The sequence below is a fragment of the Scyliorhinus canicula genome, chromosome 20, assembly GCF_902713615.1.
Source record: "Scyliorhinus canicula chromosome 20, sScyCan1.1, whole genome shotgun sequence".
NCBI classification, from domain to species: Eukaryota; Metazoa; Chordata; class Chondrichthyes; order Carcharhiniformes; family Scyliorhinidae; genus Scyliorhinus; species Scyliorhinus canicula.
In genome coordinates, this window is record NC_052165.1 from 76,522,459 (window position 1) to 76,548,328 (window position 25,870).

The 25,870-nt window shown below is 44.7% G+C and overlaps 1 protein-coding gene across 3 annotated transcripts in view; it reads right to left on the bottom strand.

Annotated features, from left to right (window-relative positions):
• The window catches only part of LOC119954950 (UPF0606 protein KIAA1549-like), a 323,510-nt gene that overhangs the window by 37,136 nt on the left and 260,504 nt on the right, over positions 1 to 25,870 (bottom strand). For 2 of the 3 annotated variants that reach the window (XM_038780692.1, XM_038780694.1), the window contains exons 11-13: positions 16,534 to 16,563; positions 8,227 to 8,423; positions 2,034 to 2,158 (exon numbers count right to left, since the gene is read on the bottom strand). In XM_038780692.1, the coding sequence (XP_038636620.1) occupies positions 2,034 to 2,158; positions 8,227 to 8,423; positions 16,534 to 16,563 (352 nt within the window). The remainder of the gene's footprint in view (positions 1 to 2,033; positions 2,159 to 8,226; positions 8,424 to 16,533; positions 16,564 to 25,870) is intronic. The other variant, XM_038780693.1, reaches the window with a different exon arrangement.

Sequence of the window (25,870 nt, forward strand, 5' to 3'; positions counted from 1 at the left end):
ATGTCCAATTCAGCTAACAAGCTCATCTTTCGGGACTTGTGGGAGGAAACCGGAGCACCCGGAGGAAACCCACGCAGACAGAGGGAGAGCGAGCAGTGACTGAAGCCGAAAATCGAATCAGAGACCATGGTGCTGTGAAGCAACAGTACTAACCACTGTGCTACTGTACTATATGGCCAATGTGCAATCAAAATACCTTGCAAATAAATTTCACCGTCAGTTCAGGCATGTTTAATCTGACATCTTTCACATCGGACAGAAAAATGCGGTTTCTGATTTAGATACTGAGGGTTCACTGGAATTATCCTGTCTGATCATATTCATGTCCGGTTCAGTTTACGAAAAATATGGGTCTGCTTGTAGACACTACTTTTTTATTGAAAGCAGAGTATTGAAAGAGAGTGTGCCAATTGTAACTATACATATTAATACCATGTTACTTAAACTTCATCCTTGATTCATGAGTCTTAACAGTGCACATCCAAGTGATCTATGAAGTCAAAATGCTTCCCATAAAGATTTATTTGTGTGGTTACGCTTAGACTGAGAATAAAATGTGTTTCAAGCAATTGCTGTAATCTAAAACTACTAAGTTCAGTAACAACATCAAACCAACAGTGGGTGCCAACACGCTTTAAACATTTAGCAAATTCCGAAAACAAGCAAATTTTTCTTAGGCACAATTTTAAACGCCACTTCCCGTAACCGTGGCAACCACCACAAGCACTTACACCATCTAAAGTCTTCAAATGAACTTGACTACTGTTGGTTTCCAGGGAAGATAACTGTTCTCTTGATTTATAAAGTAGGGCTTAAAGTTATCAGTTTCCACCATGTTGATTTTTAGCAGATGTGATCTTTGCTATATTGGTGCGTTGTAAGAATCTGGCCAATTGTGAATAGAGCTTCTGAAGTACAGATTGTTCAGCTAATGCTTTGGGGATGAGTACATTTACAATATTTTGGGGCACTAATAATATTGGGGTATGCACAGTATAATGACTTTCGTTGGGCACATCAATCCTTTTGCTATAAATATTAGAGAGCACTTATTGTTTCCATAATATGGAGTACAATTAGCATTTTTTCCACATTGTAGGGGTAAAGTTAATGTGTGTTTAATAATGTTGAGGTATACATTAATACAAAATCAAAATACTGCGGATGCAGGAAATCGCAAATAAAAACAGAAAATGCTAGAAATGCTCAGTGGGTCTGCAAGCATTTGTGGGGAAAGAAACAGTTAATGTTTCAGGTCTGTGACCTGTCATCAGAACTCACGCCTAATGAGTATAGCCAGCATTTTCTCAAAATTTCCATATCATTTGGGTGTACTTACTGTTTTTAATAATATGATATGCTTATAGTTTAGATAATACTGTTGGTACACTGTTATGTCTTGAACAATGATAGGTGTGCGCTGTTTAAATGAGAATTTCATTGGAATATACTTATTTGTAAAATAATCTTGCAGCATTCATCGTCTCTGTGACAATGTTACATGTATACTGGTTTACATGTTGTTTCAATATGCTTACCCTTTAGGTAAAAACATTGACTACAACTGTTTATATAATAATGTTGGGGCACACTCACCATTTGGGTGAGAATTAGTCACAAGGCACGTTCTAGCCATTGCCAACCATGGGAATAGCTTGCCTGGAATGTGCATGACTGTCCATTCTTCCAGCTCAAAGCCAAAAAGGACAAAGCCCTTTCAAAGAATGTATGTGCAAATGTGCAAAACAAACTTAAATGTGCCTAATAAACATCACGCACATAGGCCGAGGTCCACTTGCATTCTAACAGGATTGAATGATTTGTTTGAATGCAATGGGAACACATCTGTTTTGCGAGCTGGCACAAGCTCTTGCTATTCAGAATGGCCAGCCACTGCTGAAATCAGAATTTGAAATGGAGATGAGCAGTAATGACGCCAGAAAAGGCCATCTCGCCCTTCAATAAACTTTTTTCCCCCAAAATACGATGTACAGATTCACATTGTAGCTACTAATAAGTGAGAGGATACAAACCATTTCTGATCACAGTGTGTCTATTTCCACCAGTGGGAGTTGCAGGGAGTCTAGGAATATCTTCGATGGACTCTCTACCGCTGGACCGTTCACTGGCTGTGGACTCGGCTTCTGAAGGTGAAACTCTACACAAAGAGATACTGGTCTTTTAGAAGCGCACTCATTTGCAGGTCCAGTGGAACCTCAATTATCCATACTCTATTATCTAGGATTATTGCTGCAAACTGGACAAGTTTAACATAAAACACTACAACTTAATTGGATGCTTTGAATTAAATATTTTTATATACAGTCTCCAGGAGAGGTAATCAGAGCAACAAGTTCAAGTCAGATGATTGTTAGGACTTTGTGATAAAATGGGGAAATAGGAAATCCAATGAAAATGAAACAAAATGAAAATGAAAAACGCTTATTGACACAAGTAGACTTCAAATGCAGTTACTGTGAAAAGCCCTAGTCGCCACATTCCAGCGACTGTTCAGGGAGGCTGGTACGGGAATTGAACCGTGCTGCTGGCCTGCCTTGGTCTGATTTAAAAGCCAGCTCTTTATCCCTATGCTAAACCAGCCCCTAATAATTGGGAATGTGTTCAGGTGGCTGCAGGTTTAAAGGGAAAATGAGCTTTCTTTAAATTGGAAAAGAGATAGATTGTTGAGTTGATAGAACTAGGGCTTTGATAGGCTGATTAGCATAGCAACATTTGGAAACACATGTTTATCTAAAGCAAGTTTGATACCAATGGAAGGTGGGGTCGATTTCATATTTACACACTAAAAGATGAGCTCATGTAATAAAGCTCATTAAGAGCAACTCCTGAGAAGGTTAGTACAGATAGGGGAAGATCAAAAGGTAAGACAGTATATCAGAGGAAAATTACCCCTTTGCTGGGAGCTGTTTTGAGATTGCACCCCACACAGCAGGAAGCATATTCTTTCTGTAATATAATCTAAAGTGCCAAATTATTTATTTTCCCAATTAAGGGGCAATTTTGCATGGCCAATTCTCCTACCCTGCACATCTTTGGGTTGTGGGTCAGAGACCTACGCAGACACGGGGAGAATGTGAAAACTCCACACGGACAGTGACCCGGGGCCAGGATCGAACCCGGGTTCTTGGCACCGTGAGACAATAATTTCTATCTGGAGAAAATCTATTTTGAGAAACCAGTTGTCTCTATTCCAAATCAGAAGCAACATCAAAAGATATAGAGGTACCTGGTGTGGTAACTATTACTGGATTTTGTTTATAGTTTTAAAACATATGGGATGTTGCTTGGGGAGGTTTAGCTCTGAATTTAGGGAAATAGAGGGGTTTGGAAATGGATAAATTTAATGATACCGTGGATAGCTATTAATGTAGTTCACTGTATTTTAGTTGACTTTCTTGTGTTTTACTGTTTAATTAAAAAATGGTTGCGTCTGGGACATCCTTCACTGGTCTTCACCTCTTTTCTCACATTATACCAAATTACAAAAACACATTTCAAAGTTCCCTTCTTGGATTTGGAATACCCAAGCATTTAACATCAGCTGTGCTCATAGCATGATGCAAAAAAGGCATTTGTGATTATTTGCCAATTTTACTCTATTATCAAGTGGAGAGCCTCTCCATCATGATGGATAACTAAGATTCCGCTGAAAGTTCAACAAATATAGTACAATTAAGCTGCAACTTCAGGACGACGGAACTTAAGAGCTCCAATTTACGGAGGGCTCTCACTCTGGCTCTTGAGGCTTGCGTTCAGCTTCAAATGGTCTTGATGGTGGGCTTACCTGAGGCATCAAACAAAGAACAAAGTACTGCACAGGAACAGTCCCTTCGGCCCTCCAAGCCTGTGCCGACCATGCTGCTCGTCTAAACTAAAATCGTCTACACTTCCGGGATCCATATTCCTCTATTCTCATCCTATTCATGTATTTGTCAAGATGCCCCTTAAACGGCATTATCGCCCCTGCTTCCACCACCTCCTCCGGCAGCGAGTTCCAGGCACCCACTACCCTCTGTGTAAAAAACGTGCCTCGCACATTTCCTCTAAACCTTGCCCCTCGCACCTTAAACCTATGACCCTTAATAATTGACCCCTCTACCCTGGGAAAAAGTCTCTGACTATCCACTCTGTCTATGCCCCTCATAATTTTGTAGACCTCTATAAGGTCGACCCTCAACCTCCTTCGTTCCAGTGAGAACAAACCAAGTTCATCCAATCTCTCCTCATAGCTAATGTCCTCCATTCCAGGCAACATCCTGGTAAATCTCTTTTGCACCCTCTCCAAAGCCTCCACATCCTTCTGGTAGTGTGGTGACCAGAACTGAACACTACAAGTGTAGCCTAACTAAGGTTCTATACTGCTGCAACATGACTTGCCAATTTTTATACTCAATGCCCCGACCAATGAAGGCAAGCATGCCGTATGCCTTCTTGACTACCTTCTCCACCTGTGTTGCCCTTTCAGTGACCTGTGGACCTGTACACCTAGATCTCTCTGACTTTCAATACTCGAGGGTTCTACCATTCTCTGTATATTCCCTGTATTAAAATGCATTACCTCACATTTGTCCGGATTAAACTCCATCTGCCATCTCTCCGCTCAAGTCTCCAAATGATCTAAATCCTGCTGTATCCTCCGACAGTCCTCATCGCTATCCCCAATTCCACCAACCTTTGTGTCGTCCGCAAACTTACTAATCAGACCAGTTACATTTTCCTCCAAATCATTAATATATACTATGAACAGCAAAGGTCCCAGTACGGATCCCTGCGGAACACCACTAGTCACAGCCCTCCAATGAGCATGCAGATTGGGAAATTATAGAAAGAAACATTTATTTTGTAGGGATGACCGACCTGCCAATTATAAACCAGTAATCCTGACGTTGGTGGTGGGGAAAATTCTAGAATCAATTATCAAAGATTGTATAGCAGAGAACTTATAAAACAGTGGCAGGATCGGAGAGAGTCAGCATAGATTATGAAGATGAAATCATGTTTTGAAGAATCTACTGGAATGCTTCAAGGATGTAATGAGTAGAGTTGCTGAGGAGGAGCCAGTGGATGTGGTGCATTTGGACCTTCAGAAGGCTCCCCCCCCCCCCCCCCCCCCCCCCCCCCCAATCTCCAAGAACAGGGGTGACCGGCAAGTGATCCGCGGGCATATGATTTCCGGCCGTGGGGACCGGAGAATCACGGGAGGCTATGGGAGGCAGGTACGCTTCATGGACCTCCTTCATTTTGCCAGTTGGGGGTCGGAACATCATGCTCCGATTCGTGCCTGGCACCGATCCAGGTTTTCCCCCGACGCCTGATTCTTCACCCCATGGGGAAAGCATTCCGGGAGTCCTCGGACAGAGAATTCCAATATCTCCAAATTTGCAGATGACACAAACCTGGGTGGGAGAATGAGCTGTGAGGAGAAGGCAGAGATCCGTCAGTGTGATATAAACAAGTTGAACGAGTGGGCAAATAAATGGCAGATGCAATATAATTTGGATAAATATGCGGTAATGCACTTTGGTAGCAAAAACGGGAAGGTTGGCTATTACCTGAATGGCCATAAATTAGGAGAGGGGAATGTGCAATGAGACTTGGATGTTCTTTAAAAAAAGTTTCTCGTTTTCTGTTTTGTGGAAGCTGTAATGCCTGCTGTATTGATTTGGGACCAGTAGCAGAGCTGAGCGAGTTAAGGTTGTCATTTGCACTGTTGGGGGATGGAGGTGTGCCTGTTTAGATTTTGGTGTTTTTCTGTCGGGGGCAATTGTGTGGGGATTGTTTGATGTCCGAGTATGTTTGTATGAGCGGTTGGGGGGGGGGGGGGGGGGGGGGGGTGTGTGCATATGTTCGGTTCATCAAAGGGGTTGGGTTACAGAGTGTTGTTACCGAAGGTAAGCATGCAGGTACAGCAGACGGTGCAGAGGGCAAATGGTATGCAAGCTTTCATAGGGGGAGGGGGGAAATTTTCTGCTGGCGACGGAGGGACTTGGGCCAAGGGACAGAGAGGAGGTTCGGGGCGGAGGCTGCCTGTGGGCGGATGGTGGAGGCGCGGAGCATGGGCTGGAGGTGGGCCCAAAAAAGGGGGTGGCTAATTGGTGGGGAAACAAGCCCCCCCAACTATGCTGATCACCTGGAATGTTCGAGGGTTAAATGGGCCGGTCAAGAGGGCACGTGTGTTCGCACATCTTAGGGGACTGAAGGCAGATGTGGTAATGTTGCAGGAGACACACCTTAGAGTAACTGACCAGATTAGATTGAGGAAAGGCTGGGTCAATCAAGTCTTTCACTCGGGACTGGATTCAAAGACTAGAGAGGTCGGAATCCTGATCAATAAGCGGGTGGTGTTTGAGGCGGATAGAATAGTCTCGGTTGTGGGAGGTTGGTACATCGTGGGAGGTCGGTACATTATGGTCAGTCGGAAACTGGAGGGGGTGCAGGTGGTATTAGTAAATGTGTATGCGCCAAATTGGGATGATGTGGAATTTATAAAGATGCTGGGGAAGATACTGGACCTGGACTCGCATAGGTTGGTCATGGGAGTGGACCACAATACAGTTATTGACCCTGGCCTGGACTGGTCAAGCTCATAAATGGGCAGTGTACCAGCAATGGCAAAGGAACTAAAAGGATTCATGGAGCAGATTGTGGGGTGGGGGAGGGGGGGGGGGGTATAGTGTAGCTTAAAGTAGGGGGTTAATAAACGTGGGACCTGTTAGGGAGGGAGTCTGCTTTTGCACTATGCTTATAGTTTCATGTACATTGTTTATTGTGTTGTTGTTGTAATAGCAAAAAATACGTCAAGAAAATGTTTATTAAAAAAAATGAGATTTGGGTGTACTTGTACACCAGTCCCCAAAGGTAAGCATACAGGTACAGCAGACGGTGCAGAGGGCAAATGGTATGCAAGCTTTCATAGTGAGAGTATTTGAGTACAGGAGTGGGGATGTCTTGCTGCAGTTATACAGGACCTTGGTGAGGCCACACCTGGAATAGTGTATGCAGGTTTGGTCTCCTTATCGGAGGAATGATGTTCTTGCTATAGAGGGAGTGCAGCAAAGATTTACCAGACTGAGACGAGAGGACAGATGTATGAGGAGAGTTTGAGTCAGCTAGGATTGTATTCACAGCAGTTCAGAAGAATGAAAGTGGACTCTCAGAAAAACCTCTAGAGTTCTAACAAGACTAGACAGGGTGGATGCAAGAAGGAATGCTCCTGATGGTGGGATGACCAGAACCAGGAGTCACAGTCTGAGGATACGGGACAGAGATGAGGAGAAACTCTTTCATGTAGGGAATGATGAGCCTGCGGAGTTCGTTACCACAGGAGTTGTTGAAACCAAAACATTGTTTTCAAGAAGCAGTTAGATATAGCACTTGGGGTGAAGGGGATCCAAGGATATAGGGGAAAGCGGCATTAGACTACAGTTGGATGATCAACCATAATCACAATGAATGGCAGAGCAGGCTCGCAAGGTTGAATGGCCTCCTCCTGCTCCTATTTTGTACGGTGTTAATTGTGACACTCCTGTATTTGCTGAACTACCTTAGCTCCCACTCAAGCCACATCTTTAAAATTATTGTAATTTTGAAATCTCTCCATTTTGACTTTGCTCCTCTTTAACTGTCTCATCTCCTTCAGCCCCACAACCCTTTGAGATATCTGCACTCCTCTGTTTCTGGTCTCTTGTGCATTGCAAATTGTTCTACCATTGATGACCATGCCTTCAATTGCCTAGATCCCAAGCTTGAAATTTACTCCCTTCAGCTCGCCATCTCCCGCTCTTCCTTTAAAACGTTCCTTAAAACCTACCTCTTTGATTAAGCAGGGTTTTAAATGTCATGCTGGAAAACTCATACTTGCAGACGGAAAGTCAACCCTAAAGCACGTCACAAATATAAAGCCAAGTTGGACAATTTTAATTTCCCCTCTGATGTCCTCTGAGCCATCTTTCAGAATGACTAGCCCATGCTTCTTTTAACTTTGCTCAGCACTCAATCCTGCGAGGGATCAAGTTTTGCATTTTATCTAACTGTTATACCACTGAACAGAGGCAAATCTGCTTGAAACACTTGCCATTTTTAATTTTGATTTGTGTAATATTGAGAGAAATAAGCTAATAAAACTTCAATTCAGTTAATTTGCTTTCAATGTAAAGGAAGACATTTTTCTGCTGCCATTTCTTTGATTTTTTGATGTCCACTGACCTGCTTCTCTGTCGAAGACCCTTGGAGAGTTTGGCTGCCTTTGGCTGAGGACTGGACACGTCACCTTTCTCAGATGGTGTGGCATCTTTTGCTGGGGGAGGTGGAAGCCCTTCGTGGATAACCAGTATGTCGTCTTTACCATGCTGTCCAATATGCTGCTTGGCAAAGTCAAAACCTTTAACACTTGGCACTTGCAGCTGAGGAGACAAATATAATGGTCTATTAGGGTGGGGGTTACCGATGTCATCAAACCCTTAAAATAAGCCTCTACAATGAACTGCATTAACCAGTAAATGTTCTACAATGCCTTATAGTACAAAAGTATTTTCAATATTTTTTCTTTCTTTTAACTCGATTCCACCATCTACTTGGTGTTTCCTATTCTCATCACTACTCGCCAATTAACCTCGGCTTAACCTAGCCTTCTCTCTCCTTTTTTCAGCCTTGGTGGGGTCCTATTACTAGGTTTTCTTTAAATGAAATATGTATCGGAAAGGGTAATTTCATGTTCTTCTGCTTCAGTTGCTCATATCTTAGAAAGAAAATAAAAGAAAAGAAAGTGGGTACATGATCTCAGCTGTGATGTTTCTTTTGGGCAGCACGGTAGCATGGTGGTTAGCATAAATGCTTCACAGCTCCAGGGTCCCAGGTTCGATTCCCGGCTGGGTCACTGTCTGTGCGGAGTCTGCACATCCTCCCCGTGTGTGCGTGGGTTTCCTCCGGGTGCTCCGGTTTCCTCCCACAGTCCAAAGATGTGCGGGTTAGGTGGATTGGCCATGCTAAATTGCCCGTAGTGTCCTAAAAAGTATGGTTAAGGGGGGGGGTGTTGGGTTACGGGTATAGGGTGGATACGTGGGTTTGAGTAGGGTGATCATGGCTCGGCACAACATCGAGGGCCGAAGGGCCTGTTCTGTGCTGTACTGTTCTATGTTTTGTCTAGCTCACACATCCATAGTTGCTTTAGCTGGATGTGTAATTTATATTCAGGCCTGGTTGATTTTAGTCGGGTGCTGAAGGTAACGAAAGGGATCTTTATCACACAGTAGTCTGCTTGAAGGAGCAGTACACTCCACCAATCACACTACAAGATATAAAGGATTAGACCTATTTACAAACAAAAGGAATCAAAGATCTACAGAAATTCGGGTCTATGAATCGGGTTTGGGATATGTGGATTAGCATCAGTCATTTTAGTGCAGAGTTGTAGACCTACAAGAAGCAGGTTCTGCATCTAAGGGGTACCTCTTCCTGCCATATACTGCTAATGAGCATCACCTCTGCATGGACCTGTCATGAGTAGACTGAAATCAGCTCATCGTAGAAACAAATAAGTGAATTCACTGTTCAGTCAGTCACCCAGTATGGTGAATACAGACACAACAGACTCTCCAACTGAACCAAATATAATAGATATCATCAGTGAAATAGTTTAATGAAGGGGGTCTTCTGGCACTCTGGGCATGGTCCCTGCTTTGAACAAAATCCAAGTTCCAGTCCCACTCCAAGAAAGTGCATTCACAGCATAGCCAAACAGGCATTAAGAGCGGGAAAGTTTCCTGGTCAGCTATACTGCAGAAGGCAATGGTAAACCACTGCGGTCATGGATTACCATAGATCAGAAAAATGGAAGCCCGTGGTGGACAATGCCCTCATAGTGTATGGTACCAGAAGAGAGAACGAGTGCAATTAATGAACCAGATTAGGATTCCTATCAAGACAAGCAAGGAGCCTATTGCAGTTTTGTTTTGTGATCCAAATACCATTACACAGATATAGCTCATGCACTATAATTTGGAGGGTGCTTCACACACTTTCCAATGATTCAATGAACTAATGGCACTGTGTGTTTCACCATGTGTTACTTCCTAAGAGTCTAAATCTGAATTCCCTGGAGTGTACATCCCAGGCCTGCTGGTTATCGGTGAAGTGAAAGCTGTATGCTGTGAGATGGTAGGGCTTAGGGCCCGATGCATCCCAGGAATCACAAGATGAACAAACATCAAAAAACATCTAAAAAACACATCCTGTAATAATAGTGAAGGCTCAATACATGCTGTGTTATGTTGTGGATGCTGGTAAATTTGTGATTGGTTAAGTACCTGGGTGTTAAAAAATTTGGGGTGGGAAGTAAAAGCAGGAATGGAAGGGCTGTTGTTTGACGAAGTGAGATGTGCTGTTTTATGACTCTCTCCAATGGCCTGTCATAAATTCCAGAGTAACTATTTGCAGTTTATTACCTCAAGGTGGACTAAACGTTTGCACTGATGGACCGGTAACAAGTTCATTGTGACAAACACATCTGTCAAATGGCAGGCTTTGAATTTTTAAAAATTCATTTGTGGGATGTGGGCATCGCTGGAGAGGCCAGCATTTATTGCCCATCCTGAATTGCCCTCGAGAAGGTGCTGTTGAGCTACCTTCAAGCGAGAGTGGTCGTTGCTAAACTCGTTCAGGAGAGGCCAGGGTTCCTGTGCAGCCAACCTCAATTGCTGGGGCCTCAGTACAAAAACCCCTTATGCATTTGTGGAGAGACACAAATAATGCTGTGCATTACCAAGGAGCATCCCCTCTATAGACAAAATAACAGACAAAATCACCTTCAATTCATCAAATGAGGTGGTTGTCGCTTGGCTTAGGTGATTTTCTCTTGTTACAAACAATAAAAACAGATGCCCTCCCCTCCTCTCCACCCCAAAACCTTTCCCCCAGCTGTGATCAATTCAATTGCCAGGCTGACGAGATTGTGACATGCAGGATTTGTTCTGAGTGCACTTTATCCTTGTGCACTGAACATCCTCAGGAGAGATTGGACAAGCATTCTGAGAAACGCAGAATGTTGCTGATAGAAAAATCAAAGTAGGGTCATAAAGAGAGAGTATGCTGGAATTCTGAAACTAAAATAAGAATTCCCTCCTATTACGGGATTTTCTTTCCTGCAAGAATAAATAAAAATACCATAAGTATGACGAACCCTGATATTGTTAAATACATGGCCACCCTGCCTCACAACATATTAATTAAATGAAAACCACGGCATCCAAGGATATGCTGGCGGTAGCATTATTTGTTCTACGTTTTCTCTTCTAAGCCACATCTTTGGATTAATATAAAAGCAAAATACCGCAGATGCTGGAAATCTGAAATAAAGGTCATAGGGACTCAAAACGTTAACTCAGTTTCTCTCGGGCAGCACGGTGGCGCAGTGGGTTAGCCCTGCTTCCTCACGGCGCCGAGCTCCCAGGTTCGATCCCAGCTCTGGGTCACTGTGTGAAGTTTGCACATTCTCCCCACGTTTGCGTGGGTTTCGCCCCCACAACCCAAAGATGTGCAGGCTAGATGGATTGGCCACATTAAATTGCCCCTTAATTGGAAAAAAATGAATTGGGTACTCTAAATTTATAAAAAAAATAAAAATAAAGTCTGTTTCTCTCTCCACAGATGCTGCCAGACGTACCGAGTCTTTCCAGCATTTTCTGTTTTTATTTCTCATCTTTGGATTTCATTGCAAGCTGCTCTTATGCTCACAGGAAACACCAACTTAACCTGGTAAATCCCCTCAGCACATCTGGCATGTTTTTGTCCATGCCTCACTTGTGAAACAACTTTCACCTGTCCTGCCCCCTCTTTCTAGTCAGTCATCTTCCAGTGATGGCAACGCACTTTTACTGCATCTTGATCAGGTTCGCTATAACGATCGTCTATAGGCACTCTGAGCTACCTGCGTCAGCTTTAATATTACATATTTACACGCTAAAATCATGTCTGCCTCTTTAAAGCACAGTGGCTCTTTAATTCTGCTGTTGCACTAGATATTCTACCCCCACAATTTAACATTGCCCGTCCATGGTCAATCAGCATCCCACGTTCCTAAAAATTAAGTTAGATGAATACAACTCCCAAATTCACAAGGGGTCTTGGAATTAAGGTGATAGCTGAAGGCTCTGTCACTCGTGGACCAGAGAAACAGGGATGCATTGGGAGACAGATGGAAGGAGTAGATATCTTGAAGAGATCTGTAAACAAATAAATCTGGGCCGGGATTCTCCCCTACCCGGCGTGATGGAGTGGCGTGAACCATTCCGGCGTCGGGCCGCCCCATAGGTGCCCTAACCCTGAGGGGCTAGGCCCGGACCGGAGTGGTTGGCGCTTCGCCGGCTGGGGTGGAAGGCCTTTGGCGCCACGCCAGCCGGGGCCAAAGGGACTTTGCCAGCCGGCGGAAGTCCGCGCATGCGCCAGAGCGTCAGCGGCTGCTGACGTCATCCCCGCGCATGCACAGGGGAGGGGGTCATTTCCGCCTCTGCCATGGTGAAGACTATGGCAAAGGTGGAAGGAAAAGAGTGCCCCACAGCACAGGCCCGCCCGCCGATTGGTGGGCCCTGATTGCGGGCCAGGCCACCATGGGGGCAACCCCCGGGACCCCGGAGCCCGCCCGCACCGCCTGCTCCCGCAGGTAAGGTAGGTGGTTTGATCCATGCCGGCGGGAGAGGCTTGACACTAGCGGGACTTTGGCCCATCGCGGGCTGGAGAATCGCCCGGGGGGGGGGGGGGGGGGGGCACGCCGACCGACGCGATTCCCGCCCCCGCCGAATCTCCGGTGCCGACGCCGGCCCCCGGCGATTCTCCGACCCGGAATGGGGTCGGAGAATCACGCCCCTGGTCTCCACCCAAAATCATTGACATCTCTTTCCTTTTTCAGATCCTGAAGGACTTGGGTGTGTGTTTGAAACAGTCCTAGTGTCTTACCCCGAATTCCAGCTTATGCTTTCTTTTTGATCCCAGTTTGGTTTATGTTTCTATTCTGGAACAATCTACATTTTTCAGACTGTTTGTCCAATTACTTCTGTACACAAGGAAAGAACACATCCTGCATGTCACAATGCCCTCAGCCCAAGTTATTAAAGACACAGTAGGGATCTGAACACAGACGATATTCAGATTATACCAAACCGCTGAGCAAGTGTGCAGCAAAAAACTTTTTCACGCTGACTCATTTCAGCGTTTCAGGTCCACTTTTTAAATGAAAGGCTTACATGCTGAATGTATGGATTTAAAAAGGCACCATTTTCCATCAATGTTGGATAATTTGGGTCATTGTGTTTAAAATGTTCATGCTTGGTGAAACAAAGAACAAAGAAAAGTACAGCACAGGAACAGGCCCTTTGGCCTCCAAGCCTGCGCCGACCATGCTGCCAGTCTAACCTAAAAACCTTCTAACACTTCCGGGGTTCGGATCCCATCCTATTCCTGTATTTGTCAAGACGTCCCTTAAATGTCTTAAACCTATCTCACCTAGTAATTGACTATCCACCCCCTCATAATTTTGTAGACTTCTATCAGGTCGCTCCTCAACCTCCGTTGTTCCAGTGAGAACAAACCAAGTTTATCCAACCTCTCTTCATTGCTAATGCCCTCCATCAATTGCTTGCCGGGGTATAGTTTCGCAAGTCCCCTTGTACCTAGTACAAATAGACATTTTGTAGCACAAGCCTAGGCAGTAGTTTTCACCAAACTACTCAACCCTGGAAGCCAATACTGTTCAGTCTGATTCTGGTCTTAGCTGATGTCCACAGTAAAGCCAAACGTCACATCCTAGCCAGTTCTGCAGCAGAGATCAGGTAACCTAGGCAGAGATCGGAAACCAAACCTGGAGCACTTTTGGCTCAGTATATTAACAGAGTGGGCCTTCACCCATTGGCCAACAGCCTTCCCAAATTTTAATGGAGTTTTGCACATCACTGCAGGAGTTTATCAGGGTAGTTAGTGTCCTAGGCCAAATTATCTTCAGCTGCTACATCAATGACCTTCCTTCCATCATAAGGTCAGAAGTGAGGATGTTTAAAGATGGCTGCACAATGTTCAGGACCATTCATGGCTCCACACTTCATGTCCAAACACAGCAAGACCTGGACAATATCCAGGCTTGGGCTGACAAGTAACATTTGCACCACACAAGTGATAGGCAATGACCATCTCCAACAAGAGAGAACCGGAGGCACGGTAGCACAGTGGTTAGCACAGTTTCTTCACAGCTCCAGGGTCTCAAGTTTGATTCCAGGTTTGGGTCACTGTCTGTGCAGAGTCTGCATGTTCTCCCTGTGTCTGCGTGGGTTTCCACCGGGTGCTCTGGTTTCTTCCCACAGTCCAAAGATGTGCAGGTTAGGTGGATTGACCATGCTAATATTGCCCTTAGGTTAGGTGGGCAAACTGGGTTACGGGGATCGAGTGGAGATGTGGCCTTAAGTGGGGTGATCTTTCCAAGAGCCGGTGCATACTCGAAGGGCCGAGTGGCCTCCTCTGCATTGTAACTTCCAAGTCTGTCTAACCATTGTTCCTTGATATTCAAAAGCATTATCATTGTTGAATCCCCCCCTAGACAAATATTGGGAGTTACGATTGACCAGACTGAACAGGACTAGCCATATAAATACTATGGCTGCAAGAGCAGGTCAGAGGTTAGGAATCCTGTGGTAACTCACCGCTTGATTTCCCAAAGCCTGTCCACCATCCACAAGGCAGGAGTGTGATGGAATACTCTCTACTTGTCTGGGTGAATGTGGCAGCACGGTAGCATTGCGGATAGCACAGTTGCTTCACAGCTCCAGGGTCCCAGGTTCGATTCCGGCTTGGGTCACTGTCTGTGTGGAGTCTGCACATCCTCCCCGTGTGCGTGGGTTTCCTCCGGGTGCTCCGGTTTCCTCCCACAGTCCAAAGATGTGGTTAGGTGGATTGGCCATGATAAATTGCCCTTAGTGTCCAAAATTGCCCTAGTGTTGGGTGGGGTTACTGGGTTATGGGGATAGGGTAGAGGTGTTGACTGTGGGGAGGCTGCTCTTTCCAAGAGCTGTGCAGACTCGATGGGCCGAATGGCCTCCTTCTGCACTGTAAATTCTATGATCTATGATTCTATGAAATCTCAAAGAGGATTGACACCACCATGGAGGGGTGGCGTTTTTAAAAATTGTTTTATTGTGTTTTTGTTTAAAAATAAAATTTGAAAGATGTGAATAAAAATACTTTAAAAAAAACTTTGAATTTAAACTTTGGAAAATCTTGGACCAAGCAACACATCTCTTTGACAAACTGGCATGAAGAAATTGGGCTGAACCGTACACAGGGAGCACTTGCAGTTAATTTTAAGTACTTCAATGCTCATCTGACGAGTTCAATATGTCCAAGTGCAGAGGCATCTGTTTTGTTAGATACCCCATATAAATGAGGTGGTAAATTAAATCTATATCAATGTTGAAAGAAAATAGTCCTTAGACTTGATTTTCCCCTCCTTTGGCACACATCTCATGCTACAGATATTGCTATGAGCTACTGATCTCTGTATAAACACAAAGAGTTAGATTTTGGCTCTATCACTTCAATTATTTACTTATCCTGTATCATTTGTTTGCATTAAAAAAAAATAAGACATCAGCTATTTCCTGAAGAAACACGTAGTTTAGTAAATAAAGTCAGCACTGTTGTGTTTTTGATAGTCAAGGTCCTGACTATGCCCTATAGATGTCAGGTTTACTGTTCTGGATAATTTAATATCTATTGGATTCCGAAGATTGGACAAAATTGCTGGTGATAACAAACGATTAGACACGTTACAGCCTTCTGGGCTTAACATTGAGTTCAACAATTTCAGACTGTGAACTCGGTCCTCCACTTTCACCCCATTTTTATTTCTATAAATTTATTTTCATTTCTTACATTAATCTGTTTTTCCCTCATCATTGTTTCCCCCCCCCCCACCCCATACTCCCCTTTGGCCAACCGTTTCTAGTTGCCATTTAACATACTGCTGAACTTTGTTCTGCCATTCACATTTTAATCTCTTTATGTGCCCCTAACAGCACCCTTCTTCGCCTTAATCACCCCCATTTACAGTCCTTTTATCTACTGGCCTCGACATCTTTGTCTATTTCATCTGATCCAGCCAGCACACCTCCCTCCCTCCCCCCCCCACCCCCCACCGCCACCCACTACAGTATAAATGTGACCCTATTTCCAGTTTTCTCCAGCTTTGACAAAGAATCATCCAGACTCGAAACGTTAGCTCCCTTTTCTACCCACAGATGCTGTCAGACCTGCTGAGATTGTCCAGTATTTTCTGTTTTTTGGAACATAATTTCCCTGCCAGCTTCAAATATCCTTTTAATCCTTGACTTTATTAACCATTGCCAAATCTCAAGTTTTACCTTTGCTATTCATTGAGTTTAGTTTGAGTCCAGTCTTTCGTGCTCAGACCAGTTACAGATTAACCTTGCACCAATTCTGCAACAAACTTCAGTCAGAATTTCAGTATTTGCTTACCAGATATTCTTCTGGGTATCCTGGATCCCCCTGCAACAAATTTTACATTTTAAAAGATGTTCTAATTGCTACCTTTTCATAAAACTGTGGCTCCCACACAGCCCTGAGGGTGTTCGGCAATGATGGAGGTGCCACATTTTGGATTAGATATCATGACAAGAACCTGTCTTTTCCCCTCTCATGGTTCGCTGTGTGCGGACAAAAGCAGGAGAGTTGACCCTAGTGTCTGAGCCAACACATTAACATTGCTGCAATTACGAGCACAGTCCAGGTTATGGCCCCACCATTTATTGGCAAACTCCTGGAATACAGTTACAACTTTTCTTCAAATTCGTTCTTGGGATGTGAGCATGGATGACAGGGTGAATATTTATTTCCTATGCTTAATTTCCCTCGAGAAGTTGATGGTAAGCCACTGCCTTGAACTGCTGCAGTCCATGTGATATTGGTACCTCACAGTGCTGCAGGGGAGGGAGTTCCAGGATTTTTTACATTTATATTTTCATGGGATATGGGTGTCACTAACTAGGCCAGCATATGTTGCCTATCTCCATATGTCCTTGAGGTAGTGGAGCAGGCCCGGAGGGCTAAATGTACTCCTGTTCCCAAGTAGCTGCCATACCAGCAAAGCAAGCATGTCACATTTAAGGGTGTATGTATAATGGGATTGGGTAAAGCTGAAAGGCAGTCCAATCTTTAACAAGCTCAATCTGTGAAGCCAAAACCATCACCAGAATCAGCACCTGGAACGTCCAAACGCTTACCAGCTGCCATGTAAAATGAGAAACTATTGACTTGATATCTTGGGCATCAGTAATATGTGGTAGACAGGCAGAGGTTGAATCAGCAATGAGGGCATGACAATCCTGTACTCTGGGCAAGGAAAATACAATACCCATGGAGTTGGCCTCATACTCAACAAATGCACAGTTCAAGCTTTAGTGAGTGGAAGCCAGTAAACCATCGCATCCTTATCGCCAGATCCACACAGGCATGTCAGTGTCACTATTGCACAAAGATGAATTCTGTCAATTGTGGGACATGCTGGATGAAGTACCCAGCTATGATATCAAGCAACTGATCAGCGACCTCAATGGCAACTTTAATAATTGATGGCAAATGGTGAAGACTGAACAATTCAATCTTGGCCATAGATCAGCAAGTATGCTCAACGGAAATGTTGAGTGTCCGCTGGACTGCTGCAACAACAATAGCTTCTTCAAACCCAAAGACATCCAGAAAAAGACATGGAGGTCTTCAGATAGTAACACCTTGAAGCAGACTGACTACATAGACACACATATCAGCAACAGATGAAGAACATCCCTACAAGATATTTGGGTGTGTCAAGGTACTGCTGTAGGATCTGACCATCACCCTGAGTTAGGAAAGATCCACATAATGAAGGCAACAACCTTGAAGTCACAAAGGCTATTTGCAGCAGGGAAACTGAAGGACAAGAGCATGTAGGATTATTTTCAGTTACCCTCTCCAATGATTCAAAGTACTAATGAAGTCGGGCAACATTGAGGAACAGTGGGAAATCTTCAAAAGGGGAATTAAAGAGAGTGCAGGAGTTACCACTGGGTGGAGAAAAGGAACAAAAATGATGGATCATTAACATAACATGGAAGTTGATTGATGAAAGAAGGCTGACAAAGAGCAAGTGGGACCAGGAAAGAACAATGAACAAAGACAAGACGATGATAAGTATAGAAGAGTGGATAAAGCCATGAAGAAGAGCTGCAAGAGAGACAAAGTAGGATGGATAAAGTTAAGAGGCAGGAAGGCACAAGCAGCAACAAACGATGGATGAGCAGCAGGAGTCAAGGTGGGTGGAACACTTTCAAAAGATTCTCAACCAGCCCAGCTCCACATTAGTGTTCAATGACAGCACTGCACCTCAACAACAGAATGTCAACAAAATAGCCAGATTAAAGGCCCAAAGGACCATCAAGAGTCTGAAGAACAACAAGACAACTGGAATTGGTAAGATACCAGCAGAGTTATTGTCACAACTGAGCTCACGGACCAGTTCCAACAAATTCTGGACTGAGGTATTTCCAGAATGATGGGTGGATGGGGAGGGGGGGGATTCATCAAGCAAAGAATGCGAACATAACATTGCTATCAGCACCTGGCTAGGTCCTCAGCATGGTGCTCCATAATAGATCGAATGCAGAAGTAGACAGTGTCCTTTCAAGCAAGTTTCTGGAGTAACAGGTCTGTATGGTGACTCAGTGCTTAGCACTGCTGCCTCATGGCACCGAGGTCCCAGGTGCAATCCAGCTCTGGGTCACTGTCCGTGTGGAGTTTGCGCATAATAATCTTATAATAATAATATTTATTGTTACAAGTAGGCTTACATTAACACTGCAATGAAGTTACTATGAAAGGCCCCTAGACACCACAATCCGGCGCCTGTTCAGGTACATAGAGGGAAAATTCAGAATGTCCAATTCACCTAACAGCACATCTTTCGGGACTTATGGCAGGAAACCGGAGCACCCGGAGGAAACCCACGCAGACACAGGCAGAACGTGCAGGTTCCACACAGACAGTGATCTCAGCCGGGGTTCGAACCTGGGGCCCTGGCACTGTGAAGTCATAATGCTAACTACTGTGCTGTCATGCTGCCCATGTTTGCATGGGTTTCGCTTCCACAACCCAAAGATGTGCAGGCTAGATGGATTGGCACCGCTAAATTGCCCCTTAATTGGAAAAAATGAATTGGGTACTCAAAATTTTTTTTAAATTTCTGGGGTAACAGAACATGCTGTGAGCGGATCTTTACACTTAGGAACGTCATAGAGCAGAGCATGGAATATCAGCAGCCACTTGTTATCAACTTCATTGATTTCAAGAAGATTTTCAAACGCATACATTGGCAGTCAATGTGGCATATCACAAGAGAAATGGCATCGCAGTTCAGTATATTAAATTTTCAAAGCCACATCTTGCAACTCCAGCTGATGCATCAGACCAGCAAGGGCACAATAGATTCTGTCAATATCATCACAGCAAGGCTTCATACTCTCCCCATTTATTGTATTATTGATTTAATCATGAGGAAGGTTAATGGTGGGTGCAGACTTTGGCATCCCATGGCAACACCACTAGTTGACAGATTATATCACTTTACTGGCCCAAGAATTGTGTGCTCCAGACATGACCACCAGTGAATTGTGGCCCCAAGGTTGATCTACACATCAGCTGCAAGAAGATCAGGACAGTTACGCCTGATCTCCCAACACCATAAGGCAACAGAACATTGAGGATGTCAATCACTTCCCCTTCCTAAGGAGTAACATCTCCAGTAAGTGTAATGGAGAGATCAACGATCACACAAGAATTGGCAAAGCAGCATGGGTCTTCCAGTGGCTCTCTACGATCTGGGCATCCAACACCACCAATACAGCCATGAAGATATGACTCAATATGTCCATAGTAGTACATGTAGGACGGCACGGTATCACAGTGGTTAGCACAGTTGCTTCACAGCTCCAGGGTCCTGGGTTCAATTCCCGGCTGGGTCAATGTCTGTGCGGAGTCTGCACGTTCTCCCTGTGTCTGCATAGGTTTCCTCCCACAGTCCAAAGATGTGTGAGTTAGGTGGATTGGCCATGCTAAATTGCTCTTAATGTCAAAAAAATGTTAAGTGGGGGTTACTGGGTTTAGGGGATAGGGTAGATTCGTGGGCTTCAGTAGGGTGTTCTTTGTGAGGGCCGGTGCAGACTCGATGGGCCGAATGGCCTCCTTCTGCACTGAAAATTCTATGATTCTATGAAATTGCAATCAATGGCAGCGAGACATGGACATCTTTCACCAGAGTTGCCTACATAAGATCCTGTGCATTACATGGAGAGGCAACTATTACCAAGGAAGAAGTGCAACACCTGCAGGATATCTTAATGGAAACTGGCATGGCACATATTTTGCTTCCCGGATATAGGCAGAAGAATGGGTATCACCAGATAGAAAAAGGTGGGACAAGCCAAAGAAGGCTTGGTGAATTATATTTAAAGAGGACCTTCAACACCACCTTGTCTGGAGGACAAGATACTGCGATGGACAATAGCCTGTGGTGGAATCTTGCTGCCCATTGTCCCACAGAAGACCAGGGGAACGAAGTCTAAGTAAGTCTACGACATCAATTATTACATTATATGCATAAATAATATGCAAATAAGCTAACAAATACAGGTATCCAAAGACAGAAGAACAGAACTCTACTGACCCTGCAGGTCTCAGTGCGAAAGTTGTCATCTGCAATATAACCAAATAAAAAGCAGAAATAAAAGTTCCATTCTACAGGAAGGAAGTCATGGCCTTAGACAGGGTGCATGCTATCAAGGATAAGGGGCTTCAATTATGTGGAGCGAGTAGAGACTTTAGATTGTTATCCTAATAATAGAGTAGGATAAGGAGAAATTTGATAGTTCAAAACTATGAAAGGTCCTGTTCCAGCATATAAGGAGAAACTGGCAAGAGAATCGGCAAACAGCGTACACATATTAAAAAACTGAGCCGGGGGGGGGGGGGGGGGAGGAGGGAGGGGGGGGGGGGGGGGGGGGGGGGGGGGAAGAGGCCGACGTTTTAGCCTTTGCTTCCCTGGTGGCCCGGAGACGGATTTTACTGGGATGGAGGGACTCGGAGCCCCCGAAGTTGGGGGTTTGGGTTAGCTACATGGCGGGGTTTCTCAGGCTTGAGAAAATCAAATTCGCCTTGAGGGGTTTGTTGAAAGGGTTTGCTCGGAGGTGGCAGCCATTCATCGACTTCATTGAGAAGTGGGGAAAGGGAGGGGGGCCTGGAAGTGATGCAGAAGGGTAAGAAAACCAATGGGTGTTTTTTTAAGCCAGATTGGTTGGGGTTTGTGTATTGGGGAGATGATGGTTATTTTGTTGTGTGTTCTGTCTCTGTTGATTTTGTTGTTGAAAAGTGTTAAAATTATAAATGCCTCCATAAAATACTTTCTTGAAAAAACAAACAAAAGAAACTGGTAACGAACTAGGGAAGAGGGCGCAGTGGTTAGCCTAACAGTGCCAAGGATCCAGGTCACTGCCCGTGTGGAGTTTGCACGTTCTCCGTGTCTGCGTGGGTCTCACCGCCACAACTCAAAGATGCTCAGGGGTGGTGGATTGGACCCTTAAGTGGAAAAAAAGGGGATTTAAAAAAAAGAACCAAGGAAGAAATGAGATATTAAAAAACAATATGGAAGCAGATTCTACTGAAACTCTCAAAAGGGAATTGGATATATTACCTGTATAAAAATTGAAATCTTCTGAAGACTATGGAGTAAGTGCAGTGAGTGGAACTAATTGAATAGCCCCTTTCAAAAAGCCAAACAGCCTCACTCTGTGCTGCGAGATTCTACAGAAACTTGTAGAAGTCTTGAATGGCAGTCCCTAAGCTAAAACTTTGCCTTACGGGGCACATATTGCACAATTTAACAAAATGAAAAACAGTAATTAGGAACTGTTATCATAGAATTTACAGTGCAGTAGGAGGCCATTCAGCCCATCGAGTCTTGGAAAGAGCACCCTACCTAAGGTCAACACCTCCACCCAATCCCCATAACCCAGTAACCCCACCCAACATGAAGAGCAATTTTGGACACTAAGGGCAATTTATCATGGCCAATCCACCTAATCTGCACATCTTTTGGACTGTGGGAGGAAACCGGAGCACCCGGAGGAAACCCACGCGCACACGGGGAGGATATGCAGACTCCGCACAGACTGTGACCCAAGCCGGAATCGAACCTGGGACCCTGGAGCTGTGAAGCAATTGTGCTATCCACAATGCTACCGTGCTGCCCACTAACACTGGACCAGAGATAAAATTGCTGTGCACAATGGGCTTTCTATCCTGGTGGGCTGTACATTTTAGTTTTGCCTCATGGTGAAAATTCAATCCTCCATATCAATAGAAGGGAGTTCATATCACTGAGCATGTCTTAAAACTTTTCAACGGGCCTGTTACTAGTGAGAAATACATGTAAAGGTGCGACAAGTAAAGACGCCAAATATCATCAAGATGGCCAGCAGGCGGTCACTCATCCTGTGTTTGTTCAACCACTGAGATGAGAAAAGGAGACACAAGTTGAGACATTCTGGATCTTGACTGCCTGGCGTTGTGTTATTTTCTGCTCTGTAACATGGCAGACGGGATGGGAGAAGCCCCATCTTGGAGCAACTATAAAACAGTATGGTAAATGGGATCAAACACCTAAACAATGAAGATAGAGTAAAGACACGAGAGATTTTTACATTATTGGGAAGAGAACTTTAAGAAATGACCTTAATGAAGCATTTAAGATACACAATTAAATTAAAAGATCAAAGAAGTATGTTCAATATTAACAGGAGCTCTCGGAGAAAGGCCCAAAGATTTGAACTCAAGATTAATTACTTAACTGCTGGGTTAACATGAATTTAAGAAACAAATTCTCCATAAAGAGCGTGGCGAACATGAAATAACTGGCCAAGGGAGGTTGTGGAAGTGAAGTATGTTATAAATGTTAAAAGAGATATGGATAAATGTTTTGTCAACTATTTCTAGTAAAAGGTATCCAATACAAAATGGGACAAGAAATGTGAGACTTTTGAACCAAAGTCTTTGGCTGATAGAGAGGGCCGAAGGAACTGGGATAAATGAGGGGAAAAAATGTGAACTTAATTATGCCTAGTAATACACCATGGGAAATCTCTTCCTGAAATTCCTTTCATTTTTCAGGTGTTAAGAGTAGAGTTTCCCTGGAATTGAAACTGCCCAAATAGTGCTTCCATCTGCCTTCCAAGAGCATTACTAGCAGCGAGGGAAAGTTGTGCACAAGTCTGCAAAACCCGTTGAATAGGAAGGATGGGCCTTCTGGATTTTCCTCTGTATGATACTGGAGAAATGAGTGAGCATAACCAATTTAATTTTTCTGACGTGCGATTTTGAAGTTCACAGTGGCAGTACAAAAATCTGAAAGCTTTTCATATTAATATAAATGTGTGACTTAGCCTCTGCTTATGCATTGCTTTTGACAGGCTTGGATTAGTTCAAATAAAAGCCATTGGTTGTAGGATAATATATTCTTATTTATTCATATTACATTTTAAGCATTTTTAGAGTAACTCATTATAAATGTGTCTCTTACTAACTGTACTGTGACCTCATTCAGTTCATACTTGATTACTTACTTTCCATTTTTGATGTTGCCAGACAGGTTTGTGAAAAATAATATTTATCTTTCCTGGCATGACAGAACAGATAGCTGGTGCAATGTCAGTGCTGGCGCAGCATTTGGAAACACTGGCACTGTATTCCTCAGTACTGAAGAACCATGGGAACAGACATAATTGATCTATTTTATTTCAGGAAGCTTCTCAGTGTAGGCCTGTCGATGATACTAACCATGACTTCTGGTGGCCTCATGTACGGGCAAGTTGCACGAAAAGTAGTTCCCGGCACGGTCTTTGTTATTGATCCCTTTTACCCCTTTTTTCCAGGGATTTTGGTGTCCAAGCCAGGGTTGTTGAGTGGGTGGACTCTTTCCCGACAGTGGTATGTTGAAATCATCAATGAAGAAGCCCAATACTAAGAACGCTCTGGAGAGTAGCTAGTTGAAGGAAAATGGAGGGGAGATGGTGCAGCGCACATCGCACTAAACATGTTGGCTGTGGTAATGCCAGGAACTGGAGATATTTGGCAAATAGATGGACAGGCAGTTTGAGCGGCAGGGCCTTGAGATTAAGGAATCCTTTAAAGCCACTAACGATGAGGCTTTGTGTCCGATCTGTGAACAGCTGGTGAGAACCACGAAAGTGGTGCGAGCACAAGGTGAGACGTTAAAGGGGATGGAGGAGGCCTTGTTGCGGCATGAGAACAGGTTCGCCCCACTAGAAGCGGAGTTGCTGCAGGTTGCAGAGAGCAATGAAGGCCTGAGGTTTAAGGTGGAGGACCTTGGGAATAGGTCACGGTGGCTAAACTTCAGGTTGGTGGGGCTGCCAGAGTGGGTGTAGGCTCGAAGCCGACTCAATATTTTGCCAAAATGCTTTCTCGACTGGTGGAGGGGATGAAGTGTTTGTCCCTCTGGGTTTGGATAGAGCTCATCGGGCACTCAAGCAAAAGCCAAGGCCAAATGAGCTACTGCGGGTGGTGATAATCTGCTTCACAGATATCAAAGGAAGGTAGATTCGGAAAATCGACTGGGACAGGAACATGGTAGGGATATACCAAGACATTGGAACAGGGCTGGCGAGGAGGCTTGCGACCTTCAACAAGGCAAAGGCAATGTTTTATAACCAGGGTGCGCGATTTGATGTGGTGTACCCGGCACAACTGCGAGTCACAATGGATTCAAATGACCACTTCTTTGACATGCTGGAGCAGGCAGAGGACTTCATCAGGGAGAAGAAGTTGCGACCGTTGTGGAGAGGACTATTTAGGACTCTGGGTATGGGGGGGGGGAGAGGGGGGAAAGAGAGAGAGAGTAATTTGTATCAATGCGGCTGTGTGTTCTGTTGTGTTGTTTTTACTCTTTTGGAGTGGGGTGGGGGAAGCGGTAATAAAAAAAAGAGGATTATTGTGTTTCATTTGGAGGGGAGCGAGGATTGTTGATTTTGTGCGGCAATGGGCACGGTGGTGGTGGTGGGAGAAGGGACGTGTTGGCTGTTGCTCGTGGGAACTTTGGAGAAGGACCCTGGATGGCGGCAACGTTGCTTGCGAGAGGAGGAGGGGTGGATAGCGGGAGTGGAGTGGTGGAAGAGGCTGTGGTCTGTTGAGGCTGGTTGGGTGGGGTGCAATTGGTTCAGCTGTTTATTGGTGTGGTGGGGGGGGGGGGGAATGGTGGAAGATGTGGCGTCAAGCAGTCTGTGGGCCTGGAGGTGGTGGGAAGGGGATAATGGGGCAGAGCGGGATGAACTAACAGTGACCAGGGGCTTTACTTTGTCTCAACCTAGGCTCGGAATATTACACTAGGTTGCGGGGGGGGGGGGGGAGAAGAGAGAGAGGTTGAGAATTTAGAATGTGCCGGGCCTTCCGGGGGGGGGGGGGGGGGGGGGGGGGGGGGTGAAGAGGTCAAGGGTTTTTTCCCATTTAAAGGGTCTGGGGGTAAAATGTGGTAACCCTACAAGAAGCTCACTTGCAGCTGCGGGGCCAGATCAGATTGCGGAAGGCCTAGGTGAGCCAGGTCTTCCACTGGGTTTGACAGTAGGGCAGGGGGTGTTAGCAATTCTGGTTAGCAGGAGGGTTTGTTTTCAGGTGGAGATGGTAGAGACTGATCAGGGGGGACGTTGTGTAACTGTTACAGGTATGCTGGAGGGTAGGGCCATGGTGCTGGTGAAAGGGT